Genomic DNA, 19,675 nt, shown 5'->3' on the forward strand with positions numbered 1-19,675 from the left:
TGGCCCGGATAAAGTATCAAAAAATTGCATGAACCACTCGAGGTCGCCGCTGCCTTTGCCATGATTGGACGCCCGGGAGTATGGTTCGTGTGGAGGACCCTCTCAGGAAAGATCTGACTCTTGTCGTTTGAACCCCGGATTGTGTTTCTTGTTTCTTTTGCCAAGCAAACAGTTTGACCGACAACTGGTCAAGCAGCAGGTAACTTTCGATGGTGGCTGATCTGGACTCTGGCAGCGCCTCTGGGTGTGCTGTCTTTCATTTCCCGTCTCTGTTCTTTCCTCCTGCTTGACATTCGCACCGATATCCATAGTCATATTCATAGTGTAATATCATGTCGTTCCCATCTGCGACGCGCATTGGCGGTAGTGGTGAGTACTCGTACCTCAGCCTGTCGCAAATATAAAGGATACTGACGTGAAGCCTCAGCCTTCAACCACCAGCAGTCTGGCGACGCCGAGGCCGAGTACGATAGATTGAGAGACCTTGCGCGACAGGAACACAGCAAACGTCAGCACTGTTCCGCCGAGTCACAGAAGGCCTACGCGCGTGGAGACGGAGGTGCTGCCCACGACTTGTCGCAGGAAGCTAAGAGCCATGGACAGAAGGCAGACGACTATAACAGACAGGCATCCGAGTTCATCTTCCGTGAGAACAATGCCGTAGGAAGAGTTGACAGCGATACCATTGACCTTCACGGTCAGTTTGTCGAAGAGGCCGAAGAGATTCTGGAACAAAGAATCAAGTACGCAAAGAGCACCGGCCAGAACCATCTGCATGTGTAAGTCAGCTGCTGCGGTTGCTGCTAGTCAATGTGTCTGACGATTGGTGCAGTATTGTCGGCAAGGGCAATCACTCTGTCAACCACGTTCAGAAGATCAAGCCTCGCGTCGAGCAGATCTGCCAGGAGCAAGGTCTTCAGTACCACACCGAGCACAATGAAGGTAGAATCTACATCAACCTTACCGGTGGAGCAGCGGTCCCTCCTGCTGGCTATGGTCAACCTCAACAATACGACCAATCTCATCATGGAAAGCCCCAGTACCAGACTGCCTACCCTCTTGGAAACCAACAGGGCTACCAGCAACAAGGATATCCTGCCCAACAACAAGGTTACCAGCAGAACCAACAGCAACAACAAGGAACACAGCAGATGGACTACGAAGAGGAGATCAAGAAGAACCTCCCCAAGGTTATTCGCTTCCTCAAGAAGAACTGTTGTACAGTCATGTAATGTGGTCAAATGGCTTATGGCCATGTTGGTCAAGAGATGGTTCTCTTTTTCTTTTCCTTTTCTTTTCTTCGTCGATACCCAAAGGCCAGGATGTAGGATGTGTTCGGGGCTGTCTGAGGACATAGATGCGCCTCCGTGACGGCCGAACGAGGTTAGAGCTCAACAGCTAGTGTCGTGGCCGGGCACACACAAGGCGTCAATGTTTTGGTTGGTGGTTCATAATCTCTTCATTCACTTTGGATCTCCATCATCAGAAAAATTCATTATTTGTTCTCATGCCATTGGGACCATCTCACGTGCTCGCTAACCATTATCGTCACCACCTGGACTAGCGTGCCGCTAGCGTACAAGTGCTCCAGCTGTGAACATGAGTTCAATTGACAGCGACTCTCACCTTCTTGAGCAGCCCTCCACAGACTCAACTGACAGCGGCTCTGCCCTCCTTGAGTATCTCGCGACAGAGTCAATTGACAGCGAGACTGACCTCCCTGAGTACCCCTTCAACGAGGAACAGAGACGCTATCTTCGCATCGTTAACCAGACCACTCCGCTGTCTGATACCATCCGCGCGCAGGCTTTGCGCCCTTCGAGGCCTCCCAAGAGGCGCTACCTCAGCCGTCTTACTGTAAGTGCTGCTACGACTATGCGCAGACAAGCGTCTAACTTTTCAGTCCATCAGCGAGTCGATCAGTGAGAGCCAATACTCAGGTGTGACAACTTCGAGGAGGCTCGTATCTCTCGTTCACAAAGCATCACGCTTCCTAATCCTATTCAGGATTATTTCATCCCTGTATGTCACCCCTGAACATCTGATGTTCTTACCCAACTGACATATTAGACCACCAATCCACCCAGCCTTCCTGGAGACAAGGTCAAGACACGTACCAAGATCTACAGAGGACTGGCTCGTCTCTTCAACCAGAGTAGCACGAGCCTTGCCGAGCTCTCTTCTGCAACCAAGGAGAAGTTCAAGGACTTCAAGCTCGCCAGATCCAAGAGCACTTTCAACCTCCCGGGTCTTGTGTCACCACCATCGTCTCCTTCGAGCAGCACCACTACGACCCTTCCGTCTCGTTCAGTGGGTCTCCCTCAAGCAACCGAGAGCTGGAGTCTGCCTACTTCATACTCCGAGAGCGCACTCTTGATGCACAGCACCGAAATCTTGCCAATCGAGCCATCATCAAAATGGAACAGAGCTCGCCGCAGTCTGCGCGCGTCCACTTGTAAGTTGCGCTCTGAATATTCATCCCACGACAGAGTTTTCCTAACATGTCATGTAGCGTTCCTCAGAGGCAAGAAAAACTGAATGGCATCAAATCTCCGCGTACGCGCTCTTCGAGCGGCCATTGGTCTTCATCACACCGCTCTACTACCGACGCCAATGGCAGTCCTGCAGCATCACGTCTACACGCAATGAATTCATCAAAAGCTTCGCCCTCGCCTCAGTCATCTCACAACTTCGATCCTATTACACCCCCTCCAAACTCTCTTGAATCTCCTCACGTCTTTAAGCCTGTCATTCCTCCTTCAACCCCGACCGGATCCTCGCATCTCTTTAGACCGGTCACAGCCGCTGCTTCGCCCAAGTCGAAGTCAGCACACAATTTCAAACCCGTGATCATCAACAGGTCACAATCTCCTAATCCTCAGCACAACTTCAAACCTGTCATCATCAACAAGTCGCAATCTCCAGAGTCTCCGCACAACTTCAAGCCCATCATTGTCGATGATCTAGCGACACCCATCTCTCCCCATACCTTCACACCCATTCAAACCGCTCCTTCGCCTTCCTTGAGCTCATTTTTCAAGTCTAAAAGCAACGCCCACGCTGACCTGAACGTCAACATTGGCTTCTCTTTCTGCGTCCCGGCTTCACCACCAGTCCACACCGAACCTTCGCCTGTTGTACCTGAGCCGTCCTCAACCGATCCAAGCCGTCCTCTGCCTTTCAAAACTCGTTATCAGCCTTACGTTCCACGTCCCTACGTTGAGGACGAGGAAGTCACCTTTCCCAATGGACTCGATGGAGACAACCCCTATAAGCGTCCTTACGGTGGAGGCGGGCGCAATGACGCCTATCACCTTCATGAGAGATTGACGACCGCGCAGCTCCTGGTTGATCCATATGCTAAGCTACCCAAGCCACCCAAGAAACCTAAGAAGGAGAGTAGTGCCAATCACTACGGTGGACGTTCCGCATCTCAGAGAGAGTCCACAAGATATGTGCACCGTGTTATCAATGGCGAATCTCGGGAGATGTACGAGATGGACGATCTTTCCCCTCCCACATTCGAATCACCAAACATCGCTTTCGAGACCGCCCCTGATGACACTCCCAAGCCTTTCGTGGGCACGGCTGCTACTATCCTGCAGAGGGTCAGAGAAGATCTCCAGATCACGCACGTCAAGGGGTACGATCCCGCCAGTAACGTCTACTTCTACGAGCAGGCCTATGTGCCTCGTTTTTCGAAGCACTCTCTGCGCCCATCTAAGCGCATGTTCAGCATCAGAAACTTTCTCAATCGCCGCCTATATGGCAGACCAGGTGACGGCACCAACTTGCTCCTGCCCCATATCCCTTTCGAAGTCAAGATCCCTGGCGTAGACAAAGAAGACAAGGCCGAGCCCGAGGCAGAGCCCGTCATCAAAAAAAAGGAGAATCCCTTTGCTGGCCACCGTAACTTTCTTGATGACGAGTGGAAAGCTCAATTGAAGGAGGCACAGGACGCCCGAAAGGCACAACAGAAGAAGAGGGCCCGCGAGCTGGAGAAGAAGATAAAGGAGGAGAAGAAGGCCCGTGGCCACTTCTATTCTTTCAGACAGCATCTCGAAGAGCAAAAGCTCGCCAGAGCAAAAAAGAACTATGAGAAGGATGTGGAAGAGGAGGCTAGAAAGGAGAGGATGAAAGCTCCTGAGCCTTCCTTCCCTCCTGATGACCTTTTCAACAAGCCTGAGCCTGTTGAGCGCCAGGATTTCGCATTTGCACAAAATGCATACGAGAAGCAAAGAGCCATTGCTCTGAAGGAAGCAAGAAGCGGCAAGAAGAAGGTTTCTTTCTCCGACTCTGTCTCCGATTACACACCCAGACCGGTTGATCTACGCCACAACTTCCTTCACGGCCATGATTCTACTGAAATTGATATGGATTACAATGCTTTGTCCACTGATGATTCTGCAATGGATCTTGTTCCTCGTTCCAGATCAAACAGTTCTTCTAGCAGCAGCCTCGTCTCGCATTGTGAGACGGCTAACCATCCCTCACTGGTCGTGGCCGTTCACCCAGCCACGTACCCAGCAGACATGGCCAAGAATCTCTTGCGTTGCCAAAAACTGCTCCACTACTGGAAGACGGGCGAGAATCAGCCCGAGGAGGCAGACAGTGAAGAAGTGCGCCAGCGCAACCTCAGAGCTGAAAATATATTGGTAACAGATTTCCTGAAGAAGCACGAGTCAACTCCAGAGAAGCCAATCCAGCCCGTGGCAGCTGAAACTCCGAGATACATTGCGACAAAGTCTTTGGGCATCTCTCCTCCTCGCCTTCGTACTCCTGACCGTTACAAGAGTTATACCTTTGAAGAGGCCGAGCAACTTGTCACCCCAAAGTCTCCTCAACAATGCCAATTTGAAGAAGATCAAGCTGCTACTCCTCGACGCTATCATCTTCCTTCAGTAGAAGAAGTATCCGACAGTGAGGACGAGAAGCACACCACCGATCTCTCCAATGCTCTCAGAGAGTTTTTGTGAGAGATTTGCACCCTACCTTCCAATGAGTGTGCTTGTTTTCTGTCGCGCCTTCCAGGATTCTCAATCTGTCACTCCTGCCTTGATTCTGTCACTTGTCCTTCCTTTGGGTTCCTTGCTCTGGTGTCTTCTCTTTTCAGTAACGTTTGTTCTCTCTGGGTTGTCTAATTGGTGCCGCTCAATACACAAGCCGTCTAATATTGGGTTCTGCTTTTCTAAGGAGCTGGGAGTCTTTTTGTTTTCATTGCTTTTCTTTTGTTCACAAGCACGTACATGAAACAGGCATAAAGGTATAATTAGCAATCGATCACGTTCTTTAACAACTGTGCTTCTCCGGTATAAGATGATCGCAGTCGCGACTTCTCAATCTGGTCTATACCGGTGATGTCATGCACAAGGTCCGAGCGTTCTGAGGTGTTACAGACGAAGGCAGAACATCAACAGCAAATGCCAAACGACTCCATGTCGGACAACAATGAAGCGCCGGTGAAGCTCTCATTACCGCTGGTACGCTTTGGTCATGCAAAGATATAGATGTTGCACCGCTGACAAGAGTGTAGGAGTTCCAGCAGGACATATTCAAAGAGCTCCGCGAGGAAGATGAGCTCGTCATCATGGCGCGTGGCCTCGGCCTTCTGCGCATCGTCACCAACCTCCTACACTCGTACGATGCCGCCGGAAACAATCTGATTGTCGTAGTCGGCGCAGACGACAGAGAGAATGGCTGGATTGGAGAGGCTTTGGCAGAACACGCCGCCATTAGCAACTCGCCCAAATGCCGTGGACTGAGCCTGGTCAACACCGACTTGACAGATGTCGGGCAAAGAGAAAAAATGTACAAGCAAGGAGGCATCTTCTCCGTCACATCGCGTATCCTGGTCGTCGATCTCTTGACCGAGAATCTCGACCCTGCCAAAATCACCGGCCTCGTTGTCCTCCACTCCGAACGCATCGCTGCAACATCGCTGGAAGCTTTCATTGTGCGCGTATACCGCCAGAAGAACAAGCAGGGCTTTCTGAAAGCTTTCTCAGATGCTCCCGAACCTTTCGCGTCAGGCTTTGCTCCTCTGGCAACCATGATGCGCAACCTTTTCCTCAGACGACCCTCGCTGTACCCTCGCTTCCACGTCACTGTCGCAAAATCTCTGGAAGGTCGTCGAAAAGCCGAAGTAATTGAACTGGAAGTCCCTATGACTGATGGTATGCGCGACATTCAAAATGCCATCATGGAGTGTGTTGAGGTCAGCATCACCGAGCTGAAGAAAGGAAACACTGGTCTGGACATGGAAGACTGGAACCTTGACAGTGCTTTGCACCGCAACTTTGACGCCATTGTCCGTCGACAACTGGATCCCGTCTGGCATCGTACCAACTTCAGGACTCGTCAAATTGTTCGTGATCTGGCACTCTTGCGCAACATGCTACAATATCTCCTCACTTTCGACGCCGTAAGCTTCCTTCGATATCTCGACACGGTTTTGGCTGCTTCATCTCCTCCGCCTGGCTCTACTCGTCAAAACCAATCACCATGGCTGTTTTTGGATGCTGCTCATGTCATCTTTGACAACGCCAAGCGTCGTGTTTACACTGGCACCATCAAGGATGGCCAAAACGTGAATGCTAGAACCGGTGTTCCAGACTCTCTACGCCCTGTGCTAGAAGAAATGCCTAAATGGAATCTTCTGGCCGAGATCTTGGAAGAGATTGAGCGTGATATGTACTTCAACCCTTCATTTCAGGATGAGTCAAATGGTAGTATTCTGATCATGTGTGGTGATCAAGGAACGTGTCGGCAAATTCGCGAGTATTTGCAGAGCATGAATGTCCTTCCAGATACGACATCGGTAGCCGACGATGCTGATGAAGATGCTCGAGGACCATCTGGTGCTGCTATGATGCGACGAAAACTCAGAAATTACTTCCTCTGGAAACGAGACTTCAACCGAGTGAGCAACTCGCTCTTTGCAGAGAATCAGAAGAACATTAATGGTACAACTGACCAGCGCCAAGGTCAGGCTGGCCGAGGAGGAAGAGGCGGTGGGTCTAACAAGCGACGCCGCATACGAGGTGGTTCATCTGCCGCATCTGCTCCTACACGCACAGCAAACGGCAGTGTGCATGTGGCAGGAGACAAAGAGTCCCACGTACAAAGTCTCCTGGCCGAGCTTGAGCCTACAGAAGCCGAGGCTCAACAGAAGGCAGAGATTGGTGCCGACCCACTGGATGATATGGACGACTTTTACGAGCTTTACGACATGAAAGATTTAATAATGGTACATCCCTACGACGGCGACATGGACGAACATATCCTTGAGGAGACCAAGCCAAGATACGTCATCATGTACGAACCTGACGCCGCTTTCATTCGACGTATCGAGGTATATCGAAGTAGCCACTCAAACAGAAACGTGAGAGTCTACTTTATGTACTATGGAGGAAGCGTCGAGGAGCAACGGTATCTCAGCGCTGTGCGCAAGGAGAAAGATGCCTTCACCAAGCTCATCCGTGAAAGAGGTTCGATGGCAGTGACCTTGACACATGACCCTGCAGGGCTGGATCCACAGGAGTCGTTCTTACGAACGGTCAATACTCGCATTGCTGGCGGTGGTCGACTTGTTGCAACGGCAGAACCACCGAGAGTAGTCATCGATGTTCGAGAGTTCCGATCATCTCTTCCATCATTGCTCCACGGCAGGAACATGGTCATTGTTCCATGTACCCTAACGGTGGGCGACTATGTTTTGACGCCTGAGATTTGCATTGAGCGAAAATCGATCAAAGATCTTATCCAGTCTTTCCAGAATGGTCGTCTCTACCACCAAGCCGAAACAATGCAGCACCATTATAAGAGCCCGATGCTCTTGATCGAGTTTGATGCCCAAAAATCTTTCACACTAGAGCCCTTTGCGGATCTTTCATCCGGCGTAGGTTCAGGATCTCTGCAAGCATCAGACTTGCAGTCCAAGCTTGTGCTGCTGACACTTGCCTTCCCTCGTCTACGCATCATCTGGTCCTCATCACCATACCAGACCGCCGAGATCTTTGAAGAGCTCAAAAAGCAACAAGAAGAGCCTGATCCCATCAAAGCTGTCAATATTGGTCTGGAAGAGAGTGACATGGATGGTCAAGAGAGAACTTTCAACCAACTTCCACAAGACATGCTACGAGCCGTACCAGGTGTCAACCCAAAGAACTTGACCAACCTGATCCTAAAGTATGAGAACGTTCTGGAAGTTGCCAATGCAGATGAGGATGAGTTGGCAGCGCTGATCGGAAAGGAAGCTGGCAGACAGATCTACCGTTTCTTCAATCGTAGTGTCTTTGACGAGTAAATGGTCGTCTGCCGCGCTTATACAGGCAGTTTTATCACCACAGAACATTATAATAGCAACGTTCAACATGTCTTAGTCGCACCTGCCTGTTATACCGTGCAACGTTGTCCCTACCTTGTTCTAAACATGATATATCAGAACGTCTTGGTCGGGATGGGTTGTCGTCGATTCAGGAACAATGTTCTATCTCAGCTCGTCGAGACAAAATATCATTATGTTTCTAGAGCTGCTCAGCCATCGAAAGCTAGCTTACAGAAAGTCCGCCCCGGGTCCCAGTGTCGTCACGCATGAGGCAGGTGTTGACCTCGGTTCGCAATTGCTTTCGTCAGTTTCGTATGTCTGATTTGTTCACCGAGCTGCTTTTCTTCAAATGTGGCCATAGCCATCCCTCTCGACGAAACAGCATCAGAGCTCTGCCGGCGGCAGCACAACCCCTATGCTCACAATACATTGGCCTGGGCGACTGTCATTGTTTCGTGTGATATCACTGGGGTTTGCTCGTGCCTAGTGGCTCACTATAATACAATAATAGCCTTAGTCCGAGGTTTGAAGACTGCCATTGTCACCGGAGTGTATAGTCCCTGGCCATCACCGCCAACATACACCTTTTGACCTGATGACTCCTGGTTTCGACAATCTTCACTTGTCAAAAATCCGGGATTTGTGACTGACCGCTCACTATAACTCTTATGGCTTCGTCACATGGGGACTCAAAGATGTTCCCATTGCTTGTGATTGTCGGAGGCTCCGTTCTCGTGCCTGAAGCCATACTACAATTCCTTGGATGACACTGCCATTGTCACTTGTGATGCTTTCAGCACTGGGGGCTTGTGCCTGATGCTCTCACTACAGCAAGCTCCGTATTATCATTTTGTTGACAGCCAGGCAACAACACTGACAAACGCACATGGCTACGCTCCAATTCTCATTGATAATGCCATACATCAATGCGTCAATTGTATAAATATGAAGCCTAGCTAGACTATATAGGAACATCGATCGATATTGTTGATAAAAGCAACAAAGATCTCCGATCTCCAAACAGCTGAAGGTCAGTATGCTCAAGCAATCTCTGTGGTTAGCATGATTGATATTGATACCTTCTTGCCTCTGCCAGAATTCAAATTTGTCTTTGCAAGGATAAACAGTCATGATCAAGAACGAGACACCAGATACTCCCCGCCCATCGAGCCCCGCTCGCAAGCCTACGATCAACCTTCCTCCCATTACTCCTATATCAAAGTCACCACAACTCAAAGCTCGCACCCCTAGCAACAAGTTTGTCACCTACAAGGAGTGTCTTGCAAACGACCGCGCTGCCAGAAAGAGTGCAATATCTCTAGTCAAGCAAACAGATGAATACATCTTTGAAATGGACCATCAAAAAAGGGACCTGATGCTCGAGACCGCTGCTCAGGAGACTGATGCCAAAAGAATCAGAGACGGAGAGCACGTTTCCTGCCTATTTGAGGAAGCCCAGGAAACACCTCTGAGCCCCGAGGAAGCTGCTGAGGTATGGGAAACTACAAAAAGAGAGATTGCCGCAAAGACGTCGGGCTTAAGAGGAAAACCAAAGTCTAAAGTCACGATGGTACCTACGAAGATGGCTCGTCGGGATGAGAAGATTGAAATTGAAGAGAGCGTTATCGACCTTGCTCGCGACGTCGATGTCGCCTCTGAGATGCTTACATCGAATGGTCTTCCGGTCATGGTTATTGATGATGATTAAGGCACGAGAACAAGAAAGTTAGCGGTTGTAGCATACGAAACCAACGTCATAATGAACAATGTAACATACCCCGTGTCCCAAAGTTTATGCTGTAACAATGCACGATGTTCACATGTCGCCAATTGGAGAAATGACTTTGTAGGTTAGTCTTGTAAGCCCGTGAGATAATCTCTTCAGTGAGAAACACGGGCTCTCAACGGACCTTGCTGTTTTTCATAAGACCATCAAAATGCATGAATGTATTGAGTTTTGGGAGTACGTCCAGAGAAATGTCATGAAATGCAGGGCTCTCAGGGGATAGTGGCCGGAATGCAGAAACTATTGTGCATTTCTACAGCTTGTGTGGTATCTTTCCATCAAATCGGGAGATCATGCCCTCCCTATTGCTTGACTCCATAATATGTATTCGTCAAAATGCACAGTTGTTTCCAGGTAAGAAGATATGTCCAGAGAGATCTTGTATGGTGAGAGCTCTCAGTGGATACTGTCCAATATTTCAAATTAATTGTGCATTTTTATAGTGCAATCGTTCGTCTCTTTCACGATGAGAGAGCCTTTCAAATGACAAGAAAAACAAAAGAGCAGCGTATTGACTTGCAAATCCTAAAAATACAAAAAGCGTGATGATAGAAAACTTTAGGCGGCAGAGTTCTTGATCTCATCTCTTCTGGCTTGTGCAGCCTGTTCGGCAATTCTGCGCTCTTCGATCAAACGAGCTGTACCTGCTTCCTTGTGTGCGGCGGATTCCTTGTCCCAGGCTGTCCAGACTGTGAAGAGAGGTTAGCTCAGTATGCAGAAAGAGTTGGCAACAAGAGCGAGCAAAAACTTACGAGGCAAATCGCTCTTTGAGTGCTTCTTGAGCTGTGCAACCCACTCGTTGAAGTTCTCTTGCTTCTCCTTGCGGTTCTCCAGCGATCGTCTCTGCAACTCGGGGTTATATCTCTAATAGTCGCAAATCGCATTAGCTCGTGCATTCGCAATTGCAAAATTAGTCATTCGCCTGGTAATCCAACGAAATGTGGAAGCCAGTCTCTTATACGACTCCGAAACGATTTATGAGAGAAGAAAAAAAAAATTACTAACCATGAACAATTCCTCTTCGGATGGCGTGACGTAGTAGATCAGGTAAGGACCGCCAATACACAGGATGGCACCCCTAGAAGAGCAGCATATCAGTACCAAAAACTTCGCGCAAGTGTAGTTGCATGGGAGAAAGCGCATACGATCCGATCATCTTTGCCCACAACTTTACGCCTGGCATGGTGGCGAGCTGTGCGTATGAAAACTTGACTGTAAGGTTTTGCGACTTTGGCGTTTCGAGGTCGGACTACAAGAATATAGCTCTGTATAGCGCAAAGTCACTTGTTCAAGCGTTGCGATATAGTTATGTGGGTTGTGGGTGCGACACGATGTTGATATAGAAGATGTAATAGATTGCTCGTGGGGCCATAGAGGTCAGCGCACAGGTCAAGCCACAGTTCGGCCACAGACTTGATCTCAGCCACATCTTGGCATAACAATCGCGACAAAAGAGTATGGTCTTACAGATGTACAATTGCTTGCTACAAACGCTATAGGCTCTTTGTGAGATAAAGGCAAACCATTCAAGTATGAGCTTGAGTATCGCAGAAGAACAAATCATCCAACAAGTTGTTAGAGAACTTCTTGTGCAAGTCCTTCAAAGTCCACCCTTGTCGTTTGCCGATCTTTTCCAAAACCGCCAGACATTCTGGAATCTCGTTTTTGTACGCCACCGTCTTGATATATTCTCGAGCTGGAAGACCACGAAACCGCATGTTCACCCACTCTTTTCCCCAATGTGGGCGAAGCCTACCTTCAGGAGCAAGTGTGATCAATGCATCGACCAATCCTTGACAGAACGTCTGCCACTCTTCTTCGGTGACTGTGTCGATGATTGATCCAATCTCAATAGCTACGGTGCCATGATTGTTTCCACGTTGAGGAGCCATGATTATGTCGCTATCACCCGTAATTCTCATGTCCATTGCTAATCGCATTGGTGAATTTGCCGAGCGGTACACCAAATCAATCACACTCCACCAAGCTTTCCTTACCGTCGTCCAATCAGGTCTGTTCTTGTCTGTTGGTGAAGACGGTATTGGTAATTCGAGTGCCATATTTCTGGCGCGAGCATAGTGCCGGCCGCGGCGGAAGTGGAGTGCATTCGGCAATTTGGTCTTGATCTCAAGATTATCTGGGTCAGTGGTCAAAGGTGAGAGTACGGCCATGTTCCCCGTTGCGAGCAACTGAGATTGCCATCTCGCCGGTATGTCAGCATAAAAGTCAGTACCAACAATGACAGCGGTGATCTACGACGCGATCCATTGTAGAAATGTTTGGGTAGGGGTTGTGTAGTCCTGTTGCCCTTCGCTATCAGAGACTGTCGACCATGTGTTGACGAGAACGTCTGATTGATAGGAAAACCATGACCACTCAGTATAGTAGTCTTGCTCAGCTCGTCGTTCAAACTCAGCAATTGCTTCCTGGAGTTCTTCGGAGCTGGTTTCAACATGCAATGCTTCAGGAACTTGGCATGTATCCGGAGGTGGAATAGCAAGCATTGTCTTTACCTTACGCGGTCGCATGACGGCGAACGTCATTTTATTGACTTCGTAGGTGACGTGTGTGATGATTCCTAACAGGCCGAAGCACCCCAAAGCAGCATGCAACTCGAAGGAATCTTTGATTGTTTGAACAACGCCGTTGACATCAACGTACTCAAGCGATCTGACATAGTCGTTGATGGCCTTGTGTGCGAAGCCTGAGCCATGACACATGGACGCAATGATTCTACCGGTGGTCATTCTGGAGACGGTCAGCTGGACACCAAGAATGACAGGACATCTCGTCTGCCCTACTCATCTGCTGTGACGTCTACAGGCAGCGACCAGCCGTCTTCGATGGCCTATTCTCGAAGCTCTTCCGGAGTGACTGCCGCCCCAACTCGGACTCTTTGAGTATCTGCTTGACCTGCTTGAGGAGGAAAGGTCTGGATGCTCCTCAACTCTCCCGTTAACTCGGCTTCGTTGATTCGGCCGGTGAACAGGTTGATCATCTCTGGCAGCACACTTGCGACGTGGTGCAGGCTGGCGAAGGAGACGAGAATATCTCCGTCTTCTGCGAAGAAGTTGGTCCTGGTATGGCGATAGCCACTACATCGGATGCGCTTTTGGGGATATGCCTTGATCAGGTTCTGCAAGCCGAGTACAGTAGACGGAACGAAGGTCAGGATGGGTCTGGTGTGTACATTCTGTTGCCAGTTGAGAAAAGGGACGTCGGTATAGACCTAGATGGTGCGTCAGCGAGCAGTCAAATTGTACTACCTCAAGGCCGTTCGAACCTCCATGATTCTGGTTCGCTCGCAGTCCTCGAAGATGACCGGACGATGCTCCACGGCACCTATTGTTTGTTCGACCTTGGCGTAGGCACGGGAGCCAAAGAGGTGATGTTTTTTGTGTGCATCGGGTACACGGCCACCGAAAGGATTTCTGTGCAAGTTCAGAGGCGCGCAGGTAATATCGAAACCCTGAGCTACAACGGTCTCTGCTGGAGTGCCACTGAGAAATGCCGAGACTTTCGCTTTCAAATCGGCGTTGAGCTGACCATGCAGCACTTCAAAAGTGAAAGTGTCCTCGAAAATCTGACACAGAGCGCGGGTCGCATCCTCGGATCCAACTTGGTCACCTCGAACTCCATCGGCAAGCTGACGAAGCAGGTCCAGATCGATGGTGGGATGAGCATCGGCCAAGGCAGTAGCTTTCTAGGCAATCTCTCCAAGAATATAGTAAGTGTCGAGTTTCGCAGGTGGCGGCTGGTAAAGTTCTAGGAGCATGACGACTGGCAAAAGGAAGCAGTAAATCAAGCAGGATAACAATAAGTGGAAAGGGGAACAAAGGACCGTGAAATTGATGTAGGGCGCCTGGCTGGTATCGATCTCAGGGAGGTTGATGCGGTGGTTGAGAACAAGAGTCATGTCTTGCTTCCACGTATTGTGCTGCGCTCAGGGAAAGGGCAATGGCTGACATCTGACAATTGGCAATCCTAGCTCCAAGGAAGGTCCGAAAGACCTGCGACGGTGCTCAAATTTCAAACCTTCACAACCATTGACGGCCTCGAACATCCCCTAGAACGGTAAAAAGAAGCCCCGTGGCCATCAACAGCAACTGTCACAAGTGAAAGAAGCGGTGGACTGTCGCATGTGATGGTTTCTATGCTCGGGTTGACCAGTGGGTTGACCAACCCTGGATCTGTTCGGAGGTTTACGGACGAACGACTGGATGGTACAGTTGACGCTACCAGGGCAAGCCCCATACTCATTACGGACATCATCGACTTTGCTGAAGCCATGTCAGGAAAGTACAAACGATGACCGACACAGACAATGATTCAGGGAACGTGGAGGTTATGAAGGTCATGGAGAGCAGGGGTGGGTTGGTGGGGCAGTGACATGCAAATAGTGAAACCGGCTGGACCTTTTGATGAGCACGCGACAGCAAGTTGAGCTAGATGGTTAGACGACGTAGATAGATGGCAAAGGGCGCTGGAAAGAAGCCTGGCCACCCTTCGCGATACCGACAGACAGGAATACGGGCTACGTGGCGTATGCACTGGCAGCTTCTGACTAACAAGATGCTTCCCATATCATGATTTTGGCAGCCTCGGGCGTTGAGAAATACAGCTCTTGAAATCGTGTAGTTACGGAAAGCGATGATGGCTCGGTTGAATTTGCGGAAGCCGCCTGTTTAGGAAGGGACGAAGTTCCGGCGAAGGGGGAAGGAGCACACGTTCGCCCCAGCTGAATTCTGATTGGTCGGTGCTCGTACTCCAGCAGTTGTGCTTTCTCCAACCTCTGAACGTGGTGAGGCCAGACAGAGTCACAGAACGATCCACTTCGTGGTTATTAGGTTGGCGGCATTTGCCAATGCTCATTGAAGACCCCTCTCAACAGCCGTCGGCAAGCTGCTACGTAGACGCGAGACTCGTCTGACGCCCTTTTTGACCGCAAACACGAACAATCTCGCCTGGACCCATATGTCATTACCATTGCAGTCCAAATAAGAGTGAAGCCCGCCGCTCATCACTAACCTTCGTCGCTTGTTTGCCAATCACGTTCTATCGCTTTCGACTGTAGAGCTGTTCGTCAGCCCTTCTACGCCGTAATTTTAGAACGCCAACAAATCACCCCTCCCTCTCAAGCAAGATGTACGTTATCATCACAAGTTTATGGTTTTCACACCAATTGTATTATCATAATCTGACTGTTTCGCTATCAGGAAGTTCGGCAAACACATCCAGAAGAGGCAGCTGGATATTCCAGAATATGCTGCCAGCTTCGTTGACTACAAGGCCCTCAAGAAGGTAACCATCTCGCCATACTGCCGCCCACCAATTTTGCACAAGTTTTCATTTCATACTGACGTTCCACAGTTGATCAAGAAGCTTAGTGCGACACCGGTCATACACGCCCAAGACCTCACACATGCTGGAAGCGGTCTTGCCGACTCTCAAGCCTCATTACAGGCAAATAAAGCCACATTCTTCTTCCGACTAGTAAGATCACGATATCGCTCTTGATGGTCACAAACTAACGGCTTTGAAGGAACGTGAGCTGGAGAAGGTGAACACCTTCTACCTACAGAAAGAAGCCGAGGTATGCTATCTATCATCGGACCTTTGTCACTCTATCTAACACTACTGCTAGCTCAAGTTACGGTTAAAAACTTTGGCGGACAGGAAGAAGTCATTACAAGCTCGTGGACTGTCTGCTTCAAAGCTCTCGACAGTCTTCGTTACACTGGATGAAGGTTTCCGGCTGTTCAACAGTGATCTCGACAAGCTGCAGGTGTGTTGGCTACAAATGACTCAAAGGGCGAAATTCTGACTTGTGTAGCAATTCATCGAGATCAATCAGACAGCCTTCTCAAAGATCCTCAAGAAGGTGGGATCTTAGTGCCCCGTTAACATTGGTTCTCGACTGCTAACCTATTACTATAGTGGGACAAAACTTCAAAGTCGCGCACAAAAGAGCTGTATCTCTCACGAGCAGTAGAGATCCAACCTTGCTTCAACAGAGATGTCATCAGGGATCTTTCCGACCAAGCCACATCAAGCTTGCTTGAGCTTGGCGCTTGGGCAGAAGGTGAAAAGATTGAATACATCCCTAGCGGCGATCAACACCAAAAGCCCCAAGCCGGTGCGCAAGAGGACAACGATATTGAAATGCAAATGCAACAGGCAGTGAACACTGGTAACGAAGCACTAATCAAGGAGTGGATCTCAAGATTGGGGTCCACAGATGAAGCAAGAGAACGCATTAACCGCATCTTCCTCAGCACAATCAACGACGCACCCTTGGAGATGCAAAAGACCTTGTTGGAGACGGACCTGGTCAATTTGAACTACGTGGATGAGATCAACGAACGTACTTGCTTGCATGAGCTCTCGATCTCAGGAAGACTACGCACCCTGACAATGGTACTCGAGCGTGGAGCAAACCCCATAGCGACCGATATCTATGGTCGCATTCCGCTACATTACGCCTGTATGCGCGGTCACGTTGACGTAGTCAAGGAACTTGTCAAGCACGACTCGGCGAATGCAATGCAGGGCGTAGAAAGCACTTCTCCAAATGCCGCACCCGTTGCTGAAAGCGTCGACTACAAGGACCTGGACAATTTCACACCTCTCATTCACGGTATCGTGCATGCGCGCTTTGCCGCTGTGCAGGCAGTCTTGGAGTTGGGTGCTCGCGTAGATCCGACTAGCGAAGCCGACCACATTCCAATCAACCTGGCCTGTCAGTACGGATCGGTCGCAATTGTGGACCTGCTCCTCCAATACCACCCACAAATATTGCCTGATGCAGAAGGCCTCTATCCACAACATCTAGTTCCTAGATCAGGCCGTAGTCCGCAGATACTGCAGATGCTGAAGAACTACGGAGCTAATCTAGATCAACCGGACAAACTCTATCAGTGGACTCCGCTCTTCCATGCTGCGAGCGAAGGTCACTTGTCTTGCCTGCAAGCTCTACTTGAGTTGGGCGTAGACGTTGATGCATTGGATGAGAAGGACCTCTCCGCCATGTACTACGCTGCATGGGAGGGTCACTTGGACTGTTTACGTCTGCTGGAAAAGGCAGGTCACGGCAGAGGAATTGCCCGTGAAGAACCAACGCCAGCTCCTGCCACTTTCCAATCTATTCTCAGCTCAAGTGCGCCCATCCCCGCAAGTGCGGATATGGAAGCAATTCCTGATCTTTCATTGCCCCCTCCCATCATTCCTCTTAGAAGATATGGTCACAACTTCCTCGACACAACAAAGACATTCATTGTCATTAGCTTCGATTCACAAGATGCCGAAGCGATTGAATTCTATGGCGACAACAAGTATCCTGCAGCAAGGTTGACGATATCGTCCAAATCATCAGATCTCATCCCCCGCAACATCCCATTGCCGATACAGGACGAGTTCAAGGTCATCTCTTTCCAGATCGACAACCTCGACACCTTTTCGATCGACTTCGACATTTTCCCTACATTCGGTTCCAAGATCATTGCCAGAGGCGCAGCGTCGTCGCTTGTATTCTCGCGCAGATACAGTAGTTCTGGAAATTGGCATCTGGAACTCTTTGACCCTAGACTCCGAGCTATTGGACGTATCAGCTTCAAGTACCAAGTCGTCACGCCTTTCCATGGCATTCCCATGGAGATTACACAATTTGCCACGTACTGGAAGGCGACGAGTCAGATCAGCTCTCAGCCTAACGCACTTATAACTGGTTCAAGTTTGAGCGGAGATTACATGCGCATCTTTGTGCAGGCAACCAAGGATGGTGTGCCAGTCCTGTACCCTTCGTGGGCTATGCCATCGGCACTTGCAGCGTATGGTGTGAGAAATGACCTGATCAGCCGTCTGACTTATGAGCAATTCTCGGCAATCGGCAAAGCAAACGGCAAGGGACCTGAAAGCTTGAGGGCGCTGCTTGATTCTTCGCGCGCGCTGTTGGCGCAGGGTCTTGCAAACTGTTGGTGCTCTCTCGGTGACGTGCTCGAGATCCTGCCTCCACAGATGCATCTCGATGTGCATATGCTCTTCCCCACAAAGGCAGAAGAGGAGCAACTGCGACTTGGCCCGACAGGCAATATCAACGAATTCGTGGATGCTTCGTTGAAAGAAGTGTTCGACCATGCAAGCCGCCTACGTGGAGCAAATGAAGGCTTCATAAGATCAATTGTGTTCTCTTCTTACAACCCCAACATCTGTACAGCACTCAACTGGAAGCAGCCAAACTGTAAGTGGCTATCAAGACATATTTTACAAGACAGAACTAATTTGGTGTGCAGACCCTGTGCTATTGTGTAATGACCTCGGCATTGAACAAGCAATGTCGGAAGAGGCAGAGTGGCCACTGTTCAGCAGTGGGCGTACCACAACATCTGTCAAGGAAGCCGTCAGAATTGCACAGAGCAACAACTTCATGGGACTGATGTGCAGCTCCAGGTTGCTGGTAAGTAGTGGCTAATGAGGCAAGTGAAGCAAGCACAGGCTGACGTAACCGACAGGAACTTGTACCGGCACTGATCGAGTCAATCAAGACGGCAGGGCTGGTGCTCATCGCCGACGTGACCAACTCGACAACACAGGAGCAGGTTGCACGAGCGTCGTTTGACGCGCTGCCAGATGAGGTGGACGGTTATCTTGACAACAACGCAGTTTTGCGATTCCACGAAAGCGTCGATATGTAAAGACGGGCTATAGATATGGGACCAGGCAAGGCGTAAGGGTTGACGTATAGAGGCGGTTCTATTGTTCATCTGCAGAAAAAACGGAGGCTATCACTGGGAGGTTGCAGGATGATTGATGACGAATAATCAAATTCATGCAAGGAGCTAAAAAAGAATCAAGCACCTTTGTAGTTGTACTTTAGACGTTCCAAGCTGGCGACATCGAGCGGGACTAGTTGAGAGCGAGCATACATGGTGACGAGGAAGATGGCTATACATAACAGGTCAGTGAGGAATGAGATTGGGTCGGATGCGAGACGACACGAACCACCAGGCATCAAGGCGCGCCAGGCTTCGTCGACCAAGTCTCTCTTCCAAGCCAGCACGCCAGAGAGCGCAAGAACAGCAGTGAGAGCAGCATTCAGCCAAGGTAGAGCAATATCCAAGGGACCTCTGCTGTCGATCATGGCGGCAGACAATCTCGAGCTGTCGACAGCGACAGGCGCAGAGGGGACACAAAGCAAGATGTAAACGGTGGCTCCCAACGCCGTCAAGGACAGCAAGGCCAGCAAGACATGTCTGAAAGCTTCGGCAGAGAACAGCACGGGCAAGTATATGAGGGCCGTCACAGCAGGCAGAGCGGTGAAAGCGCGGCGGTAGAAGATGGTATTGTCCAGATCGCGCTTTGCCAAATCGTCAATAAGAGTTTCCTGCTCTTGCTCGTCCAGTTCTTCGCGGTCGCTGTTGTCGCTGTCTGCGTCTTCGGAAGGGTATTGGAATGTTTTGCGTAGACGGGCGGCCATGATTGTTAGTGTCGTCTATTTCAGCAGTTGCGACCAGCCGTAAATTGTTTGAGCCCCTCCAAAACACGGAAGACGCGCCGCAAAGTGGGAA

At 49.8% G+C, this 19,675-nt stretch overlaps 9 protein-coding genes across 9 annotated transcripts; 5 read left to right on the forward strand and 4 right to left on the reverse strand.

Moving 5' to 3' along the window:
* Positions 1–332: 332 nt before the first annotated feature.
* On the forward strand, positions 333–1,232 carry M437DRAFT_87266 (DUF1771-domain-containing protein; the record flags this gene model as incomplete). Its single annotated transcript, XM_041028609.1, has 3 exons — positions 333–369; positions 428–779; positions 833–1,232. 3 exons carry the CDS (start codon positions 333–335, stop codon positions 1,230–1,232), a joined length of 789 nt encoding a protein of 262 aa, XP_040876747.1.
* Positions 1,233–1,599: 367 nt separating this feature from the next.
* M437DRAFT_87267 (uncharacterized protein) lies at positions 1,600–4,976 on the forward strand (the record flags this gene model as incomplete). Its single annotated transcript, XM_041028610.1, has 4 exons — positions 1,600–1,857; positions 2,008–2,022; positions 2,071–2,447; positions 2,513–4,976. The coding sequence occupies 4 exons, from the start codon at positions 1,600–1,602 to the stop codon at positions 4,974–4,976; spliced, it is 3,114 nt and encodes a 1,037-aa protein (XP_040876748.1).
* Positions 4,977–5,435: 459 nt separating this feature from the next.
* Positions 5,436–8,305, forward strand: M437DRAFT_55866 (DNA repair protein; the record flags this gene model as incomplete). The annotated part of the gene is made up of 2 exons (XM_041022951.1): positions 5,436–5,480; positions 5,534–8,305. 2 exons carry the CDS (start codon positions 5,436–5,438, stop codon positions 8,303–8,305), a joined length of 2,817 nt encoding a protein of 938 aa, XP_040876749.1.
* A 1,150-nt stretch (positions 8,306–9,455) lies between these two features.
* Positions 9,456–10,034, forward strand: M437DRAFT_87269 (uncharacterized protein; the record flags this gene model as incomplete). Its single annotated transcript, XM_041028611.1, has 1 exon — positions 9,456–10,034. One exon carries the CDS (start codon positions 9,456–9,458, stop codon positions 10,032–10,034), a length of 579 nt encoding a protein of 192 aa, XP_040876750.1.
* A 636-nt stretch (positions 10,035–10,670) lies between these two features.
* M437DRAFT_56004 (uncharacterized protein) lies at positions 10,671–11,255 on the reverse strand (the record flags this gene model as incomplete). Its single annotated transcript, XM_041022977.1, has 3 exons — positions 10,671–10,801; positions 10,865–10,976; positions 11,118–11,255. The coding sequence occupies 3 exons, from the start codon at positions 11,253–11,255 to the stop codon at positions 10,671–10,673; spliced, it is 381 nt and encodes a 126-aa protein (XP_040876751.1).
* Positions 11,256–11,638: 383 nt separating this feature from the next.
* M437DRAFT_87271 (uncharacterized protein) lies at positions 11,639–12,859 on the reverse strand (the record flags this gene model as incomplete). Its single annotated transcript, XM_041028612.1, has 2 exons — positions 11,639–12,314; positions 12,369–12,859. The coding sequence occupies 2 exons, from the start codon at positions 12,857–12,859 to the stop codon at positions 11,639–11,641; spliced, it is 1,167 nt and encodes a 388-aa protein (XP_040876752.1).
* Positions 12,860–12,960: 101 nt separating this feature from the next.
* M437DRAFT_87272 (uncharacterized protein) lies at positions 12,961–14,028 on the reverse strand (the record flags this gene model as incomplete). The annotated part of the gene is made up of 3 exons (XM_041028613.1): positions 12,961–13,341; positions 13,396–13,815; positions 13,954–14,028. The coding sequence occupies 3 exons, from the start codon at positions 14,026–14,028 to the stop codon at positions 12,961–12,963; spliced, it is 876 nt and encodes a 291-aa protein (XP_040876753.1).
* A 392-nt stretch (positions 14,029–14,420) lies between these two features.
* M437DRAFT_87273 (ankyrin repeat protein nuc-2) lies at positions 14,421–18,802 on the forward strand (the record flags this gene model as incomplete). The annotated part of the gene is made up of 9 exons (XM_041028614.1): positions 14,421–14,485; positions 15,329–15,413; positions 15,483–15,605; positions 15,655–15,705; positions 15,757–15,897; positions 15,946–15,993; positions 16,050–18,348; positions 18,401–18,564; positions 18,620–18,802. 9 exons carry the CDS (start codon positions 14,421–14,423, stop codon positions 18,800–18,802), a joined length of 3,159 nt encoding a protein of 1,052 aa, XP_040876754.1.
* Positions 18,803–18,957: 155 nt separating this feature from the next.
* Positions 18,958–19,584, reverse strand: M437DRAFT_68706 (uncharacterized protein; the record flags this gene model as incomplete). The annotated part of the gene is made up of 1 exon (XM_041025158.1): positions 18,958–19,584. The coding sequence occupies one exon, from the start codon at positions 19,582–19,584 to the stop codon at positions 18,958–18,960; it is 627 nt and encodes a 208-aa protein (XP_040876755.1).
* Positions 19,585–19,675: the final 91 nt, after the last annotated feature.

Source organism: Aureobasidium melanogenum, assembly GCF_000721775.1.
Source record: "Aureobasidium melanogenum CBS 110374 unplaced genomic scaffold scaffold_23, whole genome shotgun sequence".
Classification (NCBI taxonomy): Eukaryota; Fungi; Ascomycota; class Dothideomycetes; order Dothideales; family Saccotheciaceae; genus Aureobasidium; species Aureobasidium melanogenum.